Source organism: Hyperoodon ampullatus (assembly GCF_949752795.1).
Source record: "Hyperoodon ampullatus genome assembly, chromosome: 8".
In the NCBI taxonomy this organism is placed as follows: Eukaryota; Metazoa; Chordata; class Mammalia; order Artiodactyla; family Ziphiidae; genus Hyperoodon; species Hyperoodon ampullatus.
In genome coordinates, this window is record NC_136921.1 from 92391089 (window position 1) to 92410351 (window position 19263).

The 19263-nt window shown below is 38.3% G+C and overlaps 2 protein-coding genes across 2 annotated transcripts in view; one reads left to right on the forward strand and one right to left on the reverse strand.

Moving 5' to 3' along the window:
• The window catches only part of PDE11A (phosphodiesterase 11A), a gene marked incomplete at its 3' end in the record, with an annotated part of 451285 nt that overhangs the window by 288065 nt on the left and 143957 nt on the right, over positions 1-19263 (reverse strand). The window contains exon 3 of the mRNA XM_079710707.1: positions 4540-4629. Within this exon, the coding sequence (XP_079566833.1) occupies positions 4540-4629 (90 nt within the window). The remainder of the gene's footprint in view (positions 1-4539; positions 4630-19263) is intronic.
• The window catches only part of LOC307056947 (G patch domain-containing protein 4-like), a gene marked incomplete at both ends in the record, with an annotated part of 74360 nt that continues 60871 nt past the window's right edge, over positions 5775-19263 (forward strand). Inside the window, 2 exon segments of the mRNA XM_079709933.1 lie at positions 5775-5847; positions 7239-7304. Of these exon segments, the coding sequence (XP_079566059.1) occupies positions 5775-5847; positions 7239-7304 (139 nt within the window).

The window sequence follows — 19263 nt, forward strand, 5'->3', positions numbered from 1 at the left end:
AATAGTGGGCCATTTACAGGTGGCAGATATTATGCCTCTATTAGAATGCAATCAGAAAATCACACAGCCAGTGAATTGACCAGAGGTTGCTTTATTCAATAGAATTTAATAAGATGTGCACTCTCCAGTCTGACCTGTCACAAAAGGATTTCATGGTTTTTCAAATTCACATCTATTCTGGTAGATGGTGTTGACTAATTTTCAACTTTGGTAATGAATTTGATTTGTCCTGAAACCATTTGAAATATGTGAATATTTCTTCTCTGAGTCTATTCAGGTAGAAAAGCACTTGAATGAGTTAAGAGATCCATGAAATGAGTCTAGTTCACTGAGCATCTGAAAGAAGACCCAATATCTTGGGTAGCTTTTTCTCTAAAGAGAGCTTGTGACTATGGCTAAGGGCCATGCATTGCTCTATGAACCCAAAGCAAAGAGAAACACCAGGGGGTGAAAAAAGTTTTAAGTGTATCCTGTCCATTTGGCATTTGGACAGCAAATCGCTGTAAGACGTCAATGTACAATAATTTCATGTGTAAATATAACATTAAAAATGAGGCAACTGTCTGCATAATTATCAACAAAATCCCCTGTTATTGAGACGACATTATTTCCTTAATCATCCAGACTATTTCTTCAGATGGATCATATTAACTGAACAATTACTTAACTTTTCAATTTGTTGTGACTGCATGGATGGGGTCTCTGGGACCCGTATACAAGAACATTTATCTCAGAGGAAAAACTAATTGTGCCTTGAGTTTTGCACTGACAAATCACATTACAGTAATTTTATTGTTTCTAATTAAAAATTTCTGCTTTACTAACAAGTGATATAAGTTTCACAAATAACAATGCAGACTAGCTCCAAAATAGGAGAAAAAAAGAAGAAAATCTAGGATGACATGCAATTCAACAGGCATTGGAAGCCTTGCACACAGCTGAATACTCCCTGATTCTTGATGTCACTTGCATTTCCCCACCTCCTTCTTCTTATGACCTTTTTTGCTCCTGGGCTCATCCTTAGACCTCTTCCCTTTCTTACCCATATGTTTTCCCCACCTGTAGCCTAGTTTTAAATACCATCTATATGCTGATGGTTCCCAAATATTAATCTCGAGTCTTCACATCTCCCCAAAACTCCAGATTCCTGTATCCAACTGTTTACTTGCCACCTGTACAAGCCTAAAGTCATTTTCACTCATTTCCAGTATTAGTAAGCCTTATGTATTTTACTGCTAATTTTTTTGTATAATCTCCCACTTCTCACTGACCAACCACATTATTTCTCCTCCCCCCCCCCAGTTTTATTGAGATATAATTGACATAAAACTTTGTGTGAGTTTATGGTGTACAATGTGATGATTTGATACACCTATATATTGCAAAATGATTACTACACTAAGGTTAGCTAACACACCCATCACCTTACATAATTACATTTTTTGTGTGGTAAGAACATTAAGATTTATTCTCTCAGCAATGTTCAAGTACATAATACAGTATTCATTAACTATAGTCACTATGCTGAACACTAGATCTCCAGAATTTATTCATCGCACAACTGGAAGTTTGTATACTTTGACCAACATTTCTCCTTTTCCCTCACACCCCAATGCCTGGCAACTACCATACTACACTCTGCTTCTTTGAGTTCTGCTTTCCATAGATCCAACATATACGTGAGATAATATAGTATTTGTCTTCTTCTGTCTGACTTATTTCACTTAGCACAGTGCCCTCAAGTTTCATCCATGGTGTCACAAATGGCAGGATTTTCTTCTGTATTATGGCTAAATAACATTCCATTGTGTGTGTGTATGTGTGTATCACAATTTTCTTTATCCACTCATCTATTAGTGGACACTTAGGTTGTTTCCATGTCTTGGCTATTGTAAATAATGTTGCAATGAACATGGGAGTGCAGATATTTTTGAGCTAGTGATTTCATTTCCTTTGGATATATACTCAGGAGTGGAGTTGCTGGATCATATGGTAATTTTATTTTTAATTTTTTGAGGAACCTCCATATTGTTTTCCGTAATGGTTATACCAATTTATATTCCCATCAACAGTGCACAGAGGGTTCCCTTTTCTCCACATCCTCACCAACACTTGTTATCTCTTATCTTTTTGATAATAGCCATTCTAACAAGTATGAGGTTATATCTCATTGTAGTTTTAATTTGCATTTCCCTAATGATGTTGAGCATCTTTTCATGTGTCTATTGGCCATTTGTATGTCTTCTTTGGAGAAATGTCTATTCAAATCCTCTGCCTATTTTTTAATTGGATTACTTTTTTTTATATTTTGCTATTGAGTTGTATGAGTTCCTGATAAATTTTGGATATTAACCCCTTATTGATACATATGATTTGCAAATATTTTCTCCCATTCCATAGGTTGCTTCTTCATTGTGTTGATTGTTTCTTTTGCTGTGAAGAAGCTTTTTAGTTTGATGTAGTCCCACTTTATTTTTGCTTTTGTTGTTTTGAGCTTTCATATCAGATCCAAAAAAATCATTGGAGCTTTTCCTCTACATTTTCTTCTAGGAGTTTTACAGTTTCAGGTCTCACATTTAAGTGTTTAATCTTTTTCAAGTAAATTTTTGTGAGTGATGTAAGATAGAGGTCTAATTTCATTCTTTTGCATGTGAATATCCAGGTTTCTCAACACCATTTATTGAAAAAAACTACCTTTTCCCCATTGAGTATTCTTGGCTCCCTTGTCAAATAGATGTTGACTATATATGCATGAGTTTATTTCTGGGCTCTTGATTCTACTCCATTGGTCTATGTGTCTGTCTTTAGTGCCAGTACCATACTATTTTGATTACTATAGCATTGAAGTATAGTTTTAAATCAAGAAGTGTGATGCCTCCAGCTTTGTTCTTCTTTCTCAGGATTGTTTAGGCTATTTGAGGTCTCTCCTCTCTGCTCTCTAGACACATGGACCAAGGTTTCTCCTACCCCAGGGCCTTTGCACTTGATATTTCCACTGCCTGGAATGTTCTTCCCAGATCTTTGTGTGGCTTTACTCCTTCATTTAATTCAGGTCTCTGCTCAAATATCATCTCTCTATAGACACCTTCTTGATCACCTTCTGAAATAAACATCCTCTGAAACTATCCTTCAGCTACCAGTCTGCATTCCATTGCCTCACTTCATTCTTCTTTATAGCACTTACCACTACCTGATACTATATTAATTTTTATTTGCTCGTTTGTCTCTTATCTACTATTCCCACTAAAATAGTAAGTTCTATGAAGGCAGGGGCTTTGGACGGACAGTGTCTGAAGAGTACCACAAAATAAATATTTGTTGAGCGCATAATGAATACATGAGGATGCAAAGATTCATAATTCATGAAGTGTTCCTTAAGGAATTTAAAATGTAGTTGGAGAGGAGGGCCATCAGTACATATTATACAGTGTGGTAAGTGCCCACAATAAAACAGTGGTGGTACATACAAGGCAAAACAACAAGCAAAGGAAAGATTAAGTGGAAGACTGAGCTGGGTCCTGAAGGAAATGCAAGGCAAAAGCAGTGGGAGGAAGAAGGTGGACATGAGGCATTGAAGGCAGAGGAAGAAATATTACTAAGGGAATGAGAAAGTGAAACAGACTGCTTTCTGGAAATTGGGGACTGTATTGCTGGGATGTCCAATGAAAGGAGGAGAATGGTAAGACATGGGGCTAAAGATGACAAGAGGATCCAAGTCAGAGAAAACAGGTGGTATGCTGTGCTAAAGAAGACAGCTGTAGCTATCAATTGTTTCCTGTGAAATATTCATAAATCATAATGCTTAGCAAATGAAACTTTTAATCAATTTGATTACCAATTAACTGAGGGTTTCCAACCTTTCTGAACATCTTCTTGATAAATATATTTCTAAATTGTGACCGTAACTTCCCTATATTTAAAACTATAGTGAGCCTAGTATAATTTAATCTGTATTTGATCATTTCGCAATTATTTGAGCATCAGTCTTTGTTTTTGTTTTTGTTTTGTTTTGTTTTTTACTATTTAACCCTATAATTGGTGAAGGTATATGAGATCAATCCCTCTGTGTGAGTTTCTTTATAATCCTATAAGATGGTGTTTGCAGCATTATTGTCCAGTTACCTTGTGATGCTCTTCCAGGAAAACTTTCAATTCAAAATTTGTGAGGTGGGGTGAAATCATTTGTAACATACCTTGCTTCTTAAGGGAACTAAATTGCAAAAAAAATCACTGCATTGTGTTATTGTTTCAAGGCTATAAGTAAGCAATAATATATCTGCTGCCTTGAAGTATAGATGTGAAATTAATTTCCTTTTTAAAAGAAGCTATTTCCTGAAAACAACAACAGAGAATTTATATCCACTTCCATTTGGGTTTATTGCTTAAAGGGGATCTTCAACCATAGACTTGAAGGATTATACAAATAAAAAGGATTCCTGGACTATTCAAAGATCATCCGCTGTTTTTAAAAGACATAATGACTCACAGACACTTGAAAGAGAGCTTTGAGGGTTGTCAGAAATGTTTCTTTCTACTCACCCTGCTTCTTTCATATTCTTTCCTTGAGGCAGCAAATAGCTGAGCATTAGATATGGCAATTCCGCAAAATGGAAGATACATCTGCATAACCTGGGGGCAAAGAGAGTGTTATGAACATTAAAACATAAAAATATGGAACTAAATTCCACAGTTCCTTCATATGCCTGATTTCAATACTATCTTTTCAACCACAGAGACTGAGTATGGTGTTGTTGATACTAGTATCTTAACTTCAGAAGGAATATTTTTCAGAGTTAACTAGGGACAGTCAAGCTTTAACTAGGGACAGTCACATCTATGAAGATATAAAGTGAAGCAACAGACTGTGATGGCTGTGATACAGGAACTGTGTCTAAATCATCTTTGTATTCCTTCCTTGATCAATGAAAAATGAGTAAATGAAGTCTGATATATTTAGAATTTAAGGCAGTGCCCATACTCACACTTGGAGGTAGGCAGGATATAAGCCAATTTCTTTGTACATATGTATCCATAGCAGGGATCTCAGCTTGACGCTAGAACTCTGTCAGCTACAGACTTAAGCATGACTGTTAGGATGGGCCCGGTAGGAACTTAGGTGCCAGAGGGCCTAGGAGCCTCATGCAGAAGGGTTCAGACTGAACCCACTGCTCTGTTGCTATAACTACCCAGGAAAGGCTGGGTACCCTTTAAGAGAGCACTCCTCCTATGGGAAGAAACAGCCGCGTGCAATGGGCCTGATCCTAACAAAGATTTTCTTATCACAGGGGGTCTAGGTCTAGGGATTCTCAGTAATTCCTGGCACTCTCACTCAAATTCATCTCCAGAATCTCTGATTCCACAGAGAGAGAGAGAATGTCTCAAGTAAAAACGGAAAGAATTCTTTCCGTAAACTCTTCACAACGTAGGACACTGTGAAAAGAGCCAATGCTGGGGCTTCCCTGGTGGCGCAGTGGTTGAGAGTCCGCCTGCCGATGCAGGGGATGCGGGTTCGTGCTCCGGTCCGGGAGGATCCCACATGCCGCGGAGCGGCTAGACCCGTGAGCCATGGCCGCTGAGCCTGCGCGTCCAGAGCCTGTGCTCCGCAACGGGAGAGGCCACAACAGTGAGAGGCCCACGTACCGAAAAAAAAAAAAAAAGAGAGAAACAATGCTTTGGGATTTTCTGAAGTAGAGGGAAAAGGGCATGTGGGCATGTTTTATATGACAGTCAGTTTCTCTCTCTCTGTCTCTCTCTCACACACGCACCATGATGCCATGTCAAGAGGCAGCAGCAAAACCGAGCAGTTCCTGCCATGCCCAGAAGAGGGCAGTGCAGTGCTCACCGTGGGTGAGGGATGAAAACAGCAGAGGCAGATCCACCCAGGAGCAAGCGTGAGACACCCCTGGGATACCCAGAACAGAATTACCTGGAGTGGGAGGTGCTTTTGTAGAGGGGCTGGAGGTGAACAAAAGATGATTGGCACTTCACAATCCCTATCATTTCTTTCCTATTAAAATCTTGCTTTGGCTACCTGGGCATACTCAACTCTGACAGAGTGTCCCTAAAAGTAATTCAGAATTTTGTAGAAGTGAATGTTGAGACCCCACTTTTTACTGAGATATAGTTGATGTAGAATATTATATGTTTCAGTTGTACAACATAATGATTCACAATTTTTAAAGGTTATGTTCCACTCATAGTTATTATAAAATTTTGGCCACATTCCCTGTGTAGTACAGTATATCCTTGTAGCTTATTTTATACATAATAGTTTGTTCCTCTTAATCCCCTACCCCTATCTTGTCTCTCTCCCCACTGGTAACCACTAACTTGTTCTCTATATCTGTGAGTCTGCTTCTTTTTTGGTACATTCACTAGTTTGCTTTATTTTTTAGATTCCACATGTAAATGATAACATACAGTATTTGTCTGTCTATGTCTGACTTATTTCACTTAGCATAATGCCCTCCAAGTCCATCCATGTTACTGCAAATGGCAAAATTTCATTCCTTTTTCTTATGACTGGGTAGTATTCCATTGTGTGTGTGTGTGTATATACACACACACACACCCCACATCTTCTTTATACATTCCTCTGTTGATGGACACTTAGGTTGCTTCCATATCTTGGCTATTGTAAATAATGCTGCTATGAACATTGGGGTGCATGTATCTTTCTGAATTAGTGTTTTTGCTTTTTTCAGATATCAATCCAGGAGTGGGATTGCTGGGTCATATGGTAGTTCTATTTTTGGCTTTTTGAGAAACCGCCATACTGTTTTCCACAGTGGCTGCACCAATTTATGTTCCCACCAACAGTGTACAAAGGTTCTCTTTTCTCTACATCTTTGTCAACATTTGTTATTTGTGGTCTTTTTGATGACAGCCATTCTGATAGGTGTGAGGTGATAGCTGAGACCCCACTTTTAAAGAAGGGAGAATTAAGGTATTGAACAGAAGTTTTAAAAAATCAATGAATTGATTTTTACAGATATTTTCAGGATAAATTCCTTCACTGACTCTGATTCAAAATAAACTAACATTTAATGAGGACCTGCTATGTGCCAGACACTCTCACTTCATTTCTTCATTTGAATCTCACATCACCTCCTCATGGAGGAACATTATGTACATTTTAGAGATCAGGAAACCCAGGAAACTTGCTCAAACCTACAAAGGAACTCAGGTCATCTAATTCTACAACTGGTGATCATTCCTTACAACATGTTGCCTTCTAGAACTAGATGTTATTTCTGTCACCCGCTCTTCCTGGCAGTCCCCCTCATGCCTTAGGAAGTATGTTGGTAAGTCGTATAAAGCTGTTGACCTAAAGCTGCCAGATATACTGCCAGAATTTCCCTGCCTTTAGCCAGAATGGGACCACTTTCAACATCACTTACACACACACAGAGCACCTTCATTGCAGTTTTCTGGGTTTTTTTTCCTACCGTGGAGACAGTGACTATGATGGAGGTGGAAGAGAGAAGATATGGTTAACCTTCCACTTCTTCCTTCCTTCCTCCCTCTCTCCCTCCCTCCCTCCTGCCCTCCCTCCTTTCTTTCCTTCCTCTCTCCCTTCCTTCCTCCCTTTCTTTTCTTCCTTCCTTCCTGTATTTATTTGCCTTCTGGGGCCAAGTATTATATAAGGTGGTTTATAGGTCAAGCAAGTAGGAAGAAGAGAATGACTAAAGGAACATGTGAAATATATATATATATACATATATATATATACACACATAAAACTGAAGATTACTATTGATGGAGACGATACATACCTTCATGGCAAACTGAGAGGGGGTCTTTACTTACCAAGGGAATGATCTATACTGTGTCATTCACTGACACAACAATTCAACACTCTGAGGCCACACTCAGCTCCATTATGGATAACTATATGACAATCTATAGAATTTCTAAATAAATGTGCAGGAGAAGTGGTCAAATATATTTTGAAAGAAGGGAGTAAGAGGAAGCTGAAGCATTATGGAAATAGGAGATAATGAAAAATAAAAATATTTTTATATCTTTTTTCCATTCCAGGGCGAAAGATGTCTTTTTTAGAAAAAGATATACTGTTCTATTCTGCTCTTTCTGAAATCCCCCTCCTCCAAGAAAAAATACTAATTTGGCCTTCACCATCTAGTTTCTCAATGCCAAAAGATCTAAAAAACCTTAATGACTAAGAAGCTAATGAGTCTGTACACCCTTGTGCAGCACTTTTCAGCTTGAAAGCACTTTAAGAACATTGGCGAATTAATCTTTACAACATCCCACTCAGAAAGGTAGTTAAACTGAAAATCATTAACAGTGTGAAAAAGTCACTTTAGCCCTGGAAACTCATGAAAAGTATCACTAATAAGCATAAAATCTGAGCACTGGGACTGTCCATCAATATCCTAAAGAAAGACAGTAGGTACTGAGCACTTTCAAACTTGCAGACCACAGAGAAAGGCTACTCAGGCCCCATGGTCTGGTCTGGTCCAATTATATATCATTAAAGAACACTGGAGGTCTACACTGGAGGTTCACAGTGAGGGGCCTGGGGCCATCCCCTTTATGGACCCCACTCCTGAAAGCAACACAGCTGGAGGGGCCACATCACTGTCAGCCAAATTAATGGGTGAGGGAATTTCCCACCAACACCTCTTTTCTCTGTGCAGATCCTGAGATTTGTGCTCTCAAGTCATTTCTACCTTCAGGCATTAACTATAAGGCAAAGCTTCACTGATTCAAGCCACACTGATTTTGGAACTGGGGATGTTTTCATAATTGTAATTCAAAAGCTAAATAAACTCTTCAACTAGAGTAATTTGGAAAATAAGTTATCAAAATAGGAAACAGTCACAGTATTTTCACATAATGAAACACCTTCTACCTCTTTCAGAAATAGAATATTTGAAATAGTAAAAAATTAGTTTGAAGTTTTCTAGAAACTCCAGAGGAAATTCCTGCTTCCAGAGGTATAGTTTAGTTCACTGTAATTTTGTTCCTATGCAAACTCAGTCAAGACAATATGTCGGGTTTTTATCTCGAGAATCAGAATAACAAATGCATCTTGTCAGATCACACCAAAGTATATACTCTTGGCTAAAGCATGCCTTTTTCTCTCAGAGCTGTGCCCTCGTTGAAGAAAAGTCTCCAAAAAATACACAGAGGCATAAAGTACCAACTTTGTTTACAAAGCCATTGGCACGGAGTAGATGATCCAATTACGTATTTTTTTGCAACTGTGCACTTTAAGAATGAACACTCATGAAGGGAACGGGGTGGGAGGAGAACTGTATTCACAAAAGATGCAGGAGAGCAAGATGGCAGATGAGGAAGGCAAAGTTCACTGGTCCTCCACTTTCGCTTCGTAGGAGAGGCGGATGTAAGTGCTTCTGCTCCTGCCCCTGGGTATTAAAGCTGGGCCCCCAGAAGAATTGGAGTGAGCACCCTATCCTCACCTCTCTCCTTGAAGTTAGTATTGGCTAAAATATCCACAAGAGGACAGGCTTCTCCATGGTAGACTGGTCGAGTCCAATTCCTGGCAAGTAGCCGTACCACATCAAATACTCTCTTGGACTTTTTAGAGGCTGTGGTCTGCTGAGCACCTGAATCATGCAGGTACTAATCACATCAACCAATAATCTTATCTCTATGTGACCCCATTCCCCAGCCCCCGAGACTTTAGAAAAATAACCTTCTCATGTCCACAGGCAGTTCTAAATTCCCACCCCCTTATTCACAGATATCGAAGGGAAAACCCTGAAAGAACCCATTTCAGGAGCTGTGGCCTTTCTAAGATAATTTGGATTGTCATAAGATTTCAACAGAAAATAAAAGTACTCATACTTCCACCACTCAGAGGTAACCACCATTAATATTTTGGAGACCATCATTCAAGTTTTCTTCTCTTTCTCTCTTCATATAAACTCGAATAGGTGTATTATATAATAATAATAATCCTGTAGGTAATATTTTGCTATCTGCTTTTTTCACTTTTTATAACCAACTATCACTTATAATGGCCAATTATTATGGATGCAAAAATATCCCATTGTGTAGTCTGGAAAAAGAAAATGCATGGAGAAACAAAGTAGATTAGTGGTTGCCTTGCAATTAAATCTTTGCACATCCCATTATTATTTTCTTAAAATAAAGCCCTAATATTTGAACTTATTTATTTAACACACGTTTACATGGCACTTCCTCTGAATCAGGCAATATTCTGAATGATTTACTAATGTTAATTCATTGATGTGTGTACATTTTTAAATAACTCCTAACAATAAACACATTTTTAGTTTTCGTTTAAAAAAATCCAACAGTATAGAAGTACATACAGTAAAATAACTACAGATCCCCCTTCGTTTCCTGTCCTGCTACCCACTCCTCTCCCAAGGAACAACCGCTATTAGCATTTACAGTGTATTCTTCTGGGTACTTTTTTATGAACTGCATACATATAATATCTAGTCTTAGGGTGGTGGTAAACACAATAGGGATCAGACTGTAAGTTATGTTCTATGCCTTCTTTTTCACCTGGCAATATATCTTGGAAATCATTGTCAGCTACTTAATTCTTTTCATCTCTGCCTAATATTCTAGGGGGTGGACGTACCTATTAGTAGACGTTTCCGGTTTCTCCTTATTACAAATAACACTGCCACAAACTTTCTTACAAATATATCTTTGTTCACCTGGACAATACTTCTGTTGGACAGAGTCCTAGAAGTGAAATTTTAAGGTTGCAGAATATGTGCATTAAAAAAAACTTAAGAGCTACTGCCAAACCAACCTCCAAAAATGCTCTACCAATTTATATTCCCACTAAGAGTAATGCCCTTCTCATGTAACATTGGGTATTATTATCCTTTTAAAATTATGTCTATATGATCGACTAAATCAATACTCATTTTTGTATTAACTTCCATTTATTAGATTACTAGTGATACTGAACACTTTTCATAATTTCTTGGTTATCTCTTTTTTTCTTAATGTGCCCTATTTATTTTTTCTTACTGGACATTCATCTATCTTTATTGCTTAGTAAGGACTCTTTATATTCTAAGAATATTAACCATCTTTCATTTTTGAAAATCATGACTCTTGATAATTAGCAATTGCCATCTATGTGATATGGTCCAATGGGTCTACAAGCTATGATTGCTTTGTCTAAGATGAATAGATATTATGGCTCAGTAAACTTGGCCTACTCCTTCTCACTGTGTGAAGAAATTTTACAGCAATATCTACCTATGTAACTCTGTCAAGGTTATTTTTGTAAGTAGGTTGACCTACGTATCTCAGCCTGCCCAGTTGCTCCGTTCATTTCTGTAACTCAAAGTTCCTATAAGAAATCAGTTTAAGCTACATTTTGATCCAGGCATTCTTGAGTCTTAACTATTAATATTGTTATGATCTCTCCACTTACCAAGCATGGGTATAAATGCAGGAAGACACACTATATAGTAATTTAGTCATGGTATCAACACCCTGATGCTAGAAAAATTCTATTACAATTATTTGTTGATGTATGAATCAATGTATGAACAGAAAAAATCCTCTTAGACTATTTTCTGATGAGAAATACATACATTTTTCTTTACATTTGAAACATAGTCACATGATTTCTCCCTATTAGCAGCACAATACTTCCTTTAACCATCTCATTTATCTAGCGCCTTGTTTTTTATAACTCATAGTTCTTAAAGTAGTGGACATTTTATATAAATGGAATCACATAATACTTGGCCTTTTGTGTCTGGCTGACTGCTTTCACGTAGTATACTGTTCACAAGGTTCATCCATGTTATAACATGTATCAGTAGTTCATTTCTTTAAATTTTTCTTTTAATTAATAGACTTTATTTTTTAGAGCAGTTTTAGTTTTACCCAAACGTTGAGTAGAAAGCACAGAGATTTCCCATATACCTTCCTCCCTCCTGCAACATACACAGTTTCCCCAATTATTAACATCTTACGTTAGTGTGGCACATTTGTTAAAATCAATGAGCCAATATTGATACATTACTATGAACTAAAGTTCACAGTCTACATTAGGGTTCAATCTTTGAGTTGCATATTCTATGTGTTTTGACACATGTATAATGACATGTACCCACCAATGTCATGCAGAATTGTTTCATTGACCTAAAAATTCCTCGTGCTCTGTCTATTCTTTCCTCCCTCCCTCTCCCCAAGCCCCTGGCAACCAGTGATCTTTTTACTGACCCCACAGTTCTGCTGTTTCCAGAATGTCATATGGTTGGAATCATATACTATGTAGCCTTTTCATATTGGCTTCTTTCACTTAGCAATATTCATTTACGGTGTCTTCATGTTTTTTCGTGGTTGGATAGCTCATTTTTTTAAATAGCTGAATAATAGTCCATCATATGGATGTACTACAGTTTGTTTATCCATTCACCTATTAAAGGCATCTTGGTTGCTTCCAAGTTTTGGTAATTTTGAATAAAGCCTGCTGTAAACCATTCAGGTGTGTTGTGGTATCTCCTTATTGTTTTAGTTTGCAGTTCCCTCATGACATATGATGTTAAGCATCCTTTCATATGTTTATTTGCTATCTGTATATCTTCCTTGGTGAGGTATCTGTTCAGATCTTTTGCCCAGTTTTTAATTGAGTTGCTCGCTTATTGTTGTGTTTTAACTCTTTATATATTTTGGACACCAGTCCTTTATAAGCTATGTGTTTTGCAAAGATTTTCTCCCAGTCTGTAGCTTATCTGTTCATCACATGTTATTTCTGCATAAAGCTTAACCAGACTTTTTGTCTGTTTCTATTCTGATTCCAGAGAACTTTAGGCTTAATACAAAGTTGTAACATATTTCCTCATCTACTCTCGACCTTATCTCAATATCAGTCCACACAGGATGATATCTTTTTTCCTAGGCCCAAGGAAGAAGGCATGTTTTGTCTGTGGAGGCAAGTCATTTGCTGGAGTTTTTCATTCTGTCCTTTCTGAGAGACCTTAGGCCCTTCCTCTCTATCATCATCATTTCTGTCTCCTGTGTCCAACTCCTCTCCTCTCCCTTCAAAGGGGAATGTGTTCCCCTTCACCTGGTATTGCTGTTTCCATCTTCACTGTGTGACTTACATCTGCTTGTCTTCAGGTCCTCACATCCTACCTTCTAGCTTACAACCTTCAGTCTACAGGAAGATTGTCTTTAACTTTCCAATCACAAGATCATAAGATCCATCAACTATTCTATGTTCTCTCTGAAGCCTTTAACACTTGATCACCAGCTAGATATTAAAACCTTGGTTTCCATGTACTATACACTCCTGTTTCTCTTTCTGTGTTTCTGATTCCCCCATTTAAGTTATAATTCCAGATTCAGTCTTTGGCCTTCTAATCCTCTTTTTTTTTACAATTTCCCTCTAAGGATTGATTTATTCGTACAATATAAGAATCCTACAAAATAAGGTGGGTTGGCCATGCAAGGATTAACCTTTGACCAAGAGTTAGCTAGAAAAGACAACAAACTTGGTACAACCAGATATTTAAGGTAGCTGAGAAACATCCTCCTGCTTACTTGCTTCTCCTACCTCACTCTTGCACTTTGGTCCATGGCTAATTCCTTTTGCCTCTGACTTCATTCTCCTATTTTCCTACCCCAATTCCTCTCAGCCCCCCTCTGCTATTTCTCAGATTTAGGTTTTGGAGTTTCTGATCCTGATCCACCAACTTGAGTTCTGAAAACATTTGCTTCCTCTATCTTATAGTCTAATTTTAGCATTCCTGGTCCTAAATTGAACTCAACTCTGAATTCAACCATAATAACTAAATAGGTGCCAAAGTCTCTTTCTCTTACGTGTGTCTCAATGGTAACCTGTGGGATGATTCTCACAGTTGGCGCTCTGGTGCTGACCTTTTCTCTGTGCTGTAGCTCCACATCACCAGTTGCCCACAGGACATTTCAACTTGGAAGTCTGTTACTGCCTTACACTCAGCATTCCAAAACCAAGCTTGTCATTTCAATCCTCCTCTCTTCCTGAAGAAAGAGCTTCCTTCTCCAAAATGCGCCATGTGCCAAAAGAACCATTAATGATTTAATCACCCAGTTCCAAACCCTTAAAGCCCTCTTGGATTGTTGTCCATAAATAGGCATAAGCACATCATAGCAATTCAGCAGTTCTTGAAGCCTCCATCTCCATACCATTGAGCTTCTCTGGCTCAGCACTACCATCCCTCACCATCTCTGAATTATTTTAACTGTAGCCAAGACGCTCTCATCCTTACAATGTGTCAAGAACTCATTTACCTCAGGTGTCCCATCCAGAAAAGTCATGAGTTTAAACACACTGACTGTTCATCCTAATGTTTCCTGTTGTCATAAGTAAAGAAGGTAAGAAACTATGTAAAGGCCTTACACATATTAAAAACTAGGTTTTTTTAAAACTACTTTTGTGTGAGCATTTTTATACCACATACAGTATTTTTTTAAAATCTCATTAGAAGCTCTTCAGAAAGTATCTCCAATACTTAAGACTATGGCTAAGTATTTTATAGATGCTTACGGAAGATATGTAATAATCTCAGGAAAAATAGTGAGGAAATATAAAATTGCTATTCAGAGAAATGCATGAGACCCAGAGGGGATTCTTCTACTTATCTATTTTTTTTCATTTTCCAAAAATAATTTGTCATCAAAATGCAACAGCAATGACATGGATAATAAACCACACTATTTTTCAATTTCCGGCAATATTCTCCAGTGGAGAAGAAACAGAGAAGGCTATGAAAAATATGCTTAAAGCATTAATATTTAATTAATGTAATAGGACCCTAAAATGAATATTATAAATGTAAAAGCCTTGTAAGTTGTGTCTATGCAACTAAAATACAGAATCGGTACCTAGTAAATTCAGGACATTCTTTTTTTTTTTTTTCTTTGTGGTACGTGGGCCTCTCATTGTTGTGGCCTCTCCCGTTGCGGAGCACAGACTCTGGATGCGCAGGCTCAGCGGCCATGGCTCACGGGCCCAGCCGCTCCGCGGCATATGGGATCTTCCTGGACTGGGGCACGAACCCGTGTCCCCTGCATCGGCAGGTGGACTCTCAACCACTGCGCCACCAGAGAAGCCCCAGGACATTCTTAATGGACAACCTTGAACAAAGAGAGAGCTTAAAGCTTGGCCTAACAACAAAGAGAAATTTGGAAGGGCTAATCGTTCATTACCAGAGTGGCATATCAATCCAAAGAGGTGAGGGAGAAGCATTCCATGTGGCTCATCAGTAGTTCAGCCAAGGTCTCTCATTCTGTATCTTAGAATAGTCTAGCTGACAAGCTAGGACGCAATCTTCAAAACCATAATGCGTTACTGCCCCCATACTTACTTCCCACTTTCACCCAGATTCAGTCAGTCAGCAATAGTGTCTCATCGCTTCCTTTAGGTGCTGTTTCTCTTCAAAATTCAACTATTTATTTTTAGGGGTAGATCCCATATGAGTAAGCCAAAGAACAAAAATTCAAACCCAAAGAAACAGATGGAAGGAGGGAATTAATAAAAATAAAATCTGAAAATAATAAAGGGAAAAACAACCAGAAAAACTGATAAATTATTCCAGGAAAGGTCCTTAGATAGAAAATCAATAAAACATATATAAATCACTAACTAGTTTAATCAGGGGAAAAAGGGACTTCCCTGCTGGGCCAGTGGTTAAGACTCTGCACTCCCAATGCACGGGCATGGGTTCGATCCCTGGTGGGGGAACTAAGATCCCTCATGCTGCATGGCGTGGCCAAAAAAAAAAAAAAAAAAAAGAATCAGGGGGGAAACCCCACAAATATACTAAAACAGAAATGAAAAAGAAAATATAATCACAGCCGAAGAAAAAAATAAAAGAACTATAACAGACTCTCCACACAACCCTAAGCTTATATATTAGAAAAGTTATATATTGGCAAGTTGTGAATTTTAAGGAAAATATAAATTAACAAAATTGAATCAAAAAGAATGAGAAAATTTGAGTAAAGCAGTCACCACAGAAATAAATAATAGAGAGAGTTGTAATGGAATCATTCTCAGAAAAGGTGTCAAGTGTAGATGGCTTCATAGGCAAATTCTTTCAAACCTTCAAGAACAAGGTACTTCATAAGCTATTCAAACTATTCCAGAATCCAGAGAAATACAGAAAACCCTCAAATATTTTTTGAAGACACAATAATTCTGACAGCATATCCTAATAAAAATAGCTCAGATCATTTTAGAGGATTGGTTCAAGACGGCAGAGTAGAAGGACATGCTCTCACTCCCTCTTTAGAGAACACCAGAATCACAACTAACTGCTGAACAATCATTGACAGGAAGACACTGGAACTCTCCAAAAAAGATAACCCACATGCAAAGACAAAGGAGAAGCTGCAATGATATGTTAGGAGGGGCAGTATCACAAAAAAATGAAATCCTATAACTGCTGGGTGGGTGACTCACAAACTGGAGAACACTTACACCACAGAAGTCCACCCACTGGAGTGAAGGTTCTGAGCCCCATGTCAGGCTTCCCAACCTGGGGGTTTGGCAACGGGAAGAGGAATTCCTAGAGAATCAAACTATGAAGCCTCGTGGGATTTGCTTGCAGGACTTCGACAGGACTGGGGGAAACAGAGATCCACTCTTGGAGGGCACACACAAAGTAGTGTGTGCATCAGGACCCAGGGGAAGGAGCACTGACCCCACAGGAGACTGAACCAGACCTACCTGCTAGTGTTGGAGGGCCTCCTGCAGAGGCAGGAGGCAGCTGTGGCTCACCAAGGGACAAGGACACTGGCAGCAGAAGTTCTGGGAAGTACTCCTTGGCGAGAGCCCTCCCAGAGTCTGCCATTAGCCCCACCAAAGAGCTGGGTAGGCTTCAGTGTTGGGTTGCCTCAGGCCAAACAAACAACAGGGAGGGAACCCAGCCCCACCCACCAGCAGACAAGTGGTTTAAAGTATTACTGAGCTCTGCTCACCAGAGCAACAGCCAGCTCTACCCACCACCAGTCCCTCCCATCAGGAAGCGTGCACAAGCCTCTTAGATAGGCTCATCCACCAGAGGGCAGACAGCAGAAGCAAGAAGAAGTACAATCCTACAGCCTGTGGAACAAAAACCACATTCACAGAAAGAGAAACAAGATGAAAAGGGCTACGTACCAGATGAAGGAAAAAGATAAACCCCCCAAAAAACAACTAAATGAAGTGGAGATAGGCAACATTCCAGAAAAAGAATTCAGAATAATGATAGTGAAGATGATCCAGGGCCTCGGATAAAGAATGGAGGCAAAGATCGAGAAGATTCAAGAAATGTTTAACAAAGATCTAGAAGAATTAAAGAACAAACAAACAGAGATGAACAATACAATAACTGAAATGAAAACTACACAAGAAGGAATCAACAGCAGAATAACTGAGGCAGAAGAACAGATAAGTGACCTGGAGGCCAGAATGGTGGAATTCACTGCTGTGGCACAGAATAAAGAAAAAAGAATGAAAAGAAATGAAGACAGCCTGAGAGACCTCTGGGACAATATTAAACGCAACAACATTCGCATTATAGGGGTCCCAGAAGGAGAAGAGAGAGAGAAAGGACCTGAGAAAATATTTGAAGAGATTATAGTCGAAAACTTCCCTAACATGGAAAAGGAAATATCCACCCAAGTCCAGGAAGCGCAGAGAGTCCCATACAGGATAAACCCAAGGAAAAACATGCTGAGACACATACTAATCAAACTGGCAAAACTTAAAGACAAAAAAAATTATTGAAAGCAGCGAGGGAAAAACGAATAATAACATACAAGGGAACTCCCACAACGTTAACAGCTGATTTCTCAGCTCAAACTCTACAAGTCAGAAGGGAGTGGCATGATATACTTAAAGGGATGAAAGGGAAGAAACTACAACCAAGATTACTCTACCTGGCAAGGATCTCATTCAGATTCGATGGAGAAATAAAAAGCTTTACAGACAAGCAAAAGCTAAGAGGAGTTCAGCACCACCAAACCAGCTCTACATCAAATGCTAAAGGAACTTCTCTAAGTGGGAAACACAAGAGAAGAAAAGGACCTACAAAAACAAACCCAAAACACTTAAGAAAACGGTAACAGGCACATACATATCGATAATTACCTTAAACATGAATGGATTAAATGCTCCAGCCAAAAGACACAGGCTTGCTGAACAGATAGAAAAATAAGACCCATATAGATGCTGTCTACAACAAACCCACTTCAGACTTAGCAACACATACAGACTGAAAGTGAGGGAATGGAAAAAGATATTCCATGCAAATGCAAATCAAAAGAAAGCTGAGTAGCAATACTCATATCAGGTAAAATAGACTTTAAAATAAAGAATGTTACAAGAGACAAGGAAGTATATTATGTAATGATCAAAGGCTCAATCCAAGAAGAAGACATAACAATTATACATGTATATGCACCCAACATAGGAGCACCTCAATACATAAGGCAACTGCTAACAGCTCTAAAAGAGGAAATCGAGAGTAACACAACAAGAGTGGGGGCCGTTAACACCTCACTTACACCAAAGGAAAGATCATCCAGACAGAAAATTAATAAGGAAACACACGCTTTAAATGACACAATAGACCAGATAGATTTAATTGATATTTATGGGACATTCCATCCAAAACAGTAGATTACAATTTCTTCTCAAGTGCGCACAGAATATTCTCCAGGATAGATCATGTCTTCGGTCACAAATCAAGCCTCAGTAAATTTAAGAAAATTGAAATCATATCAAGCACCTTTTCTGACCACAACGCTTTGAGATTAGAAATCAATTACACAGAAAAAAACGTAAAAAAACAAAAACACGTGGAGCCTGAACAATACGTTACTAAATAACCAAGGGATCACAGAAGAAATCAAAGAGGAAATCAAAAAATACCTAGAGACAAATGACAATGAAAACACGATGATCCTAAACCTATGGGATGCAACAAAAGCAGTTCTAAGAGGGAAGTTTATAGCTATACAAGCCTACCTCAAGAAACAAGAAAAATCTCAGATAAACAATCTATATTTACACCTAAAGGAACTAGAGAAAGAAGAACAAACAAAACCCAAAGTTAGCAGAAGGAAAGAAATCATAAAGATCAGAGCAGAAATAAATGAAATAGAAACAAAGAAAACAATAGCAAAGATCAATAAAATTAAAAGCTGGTTCTTTGAGAAGATAAACAAAATTGATAAACCATTAGCCAGATTCATCAAGAAAAAGAGGGAGAGGACTCAAATCAATAAAATTAGAAATGA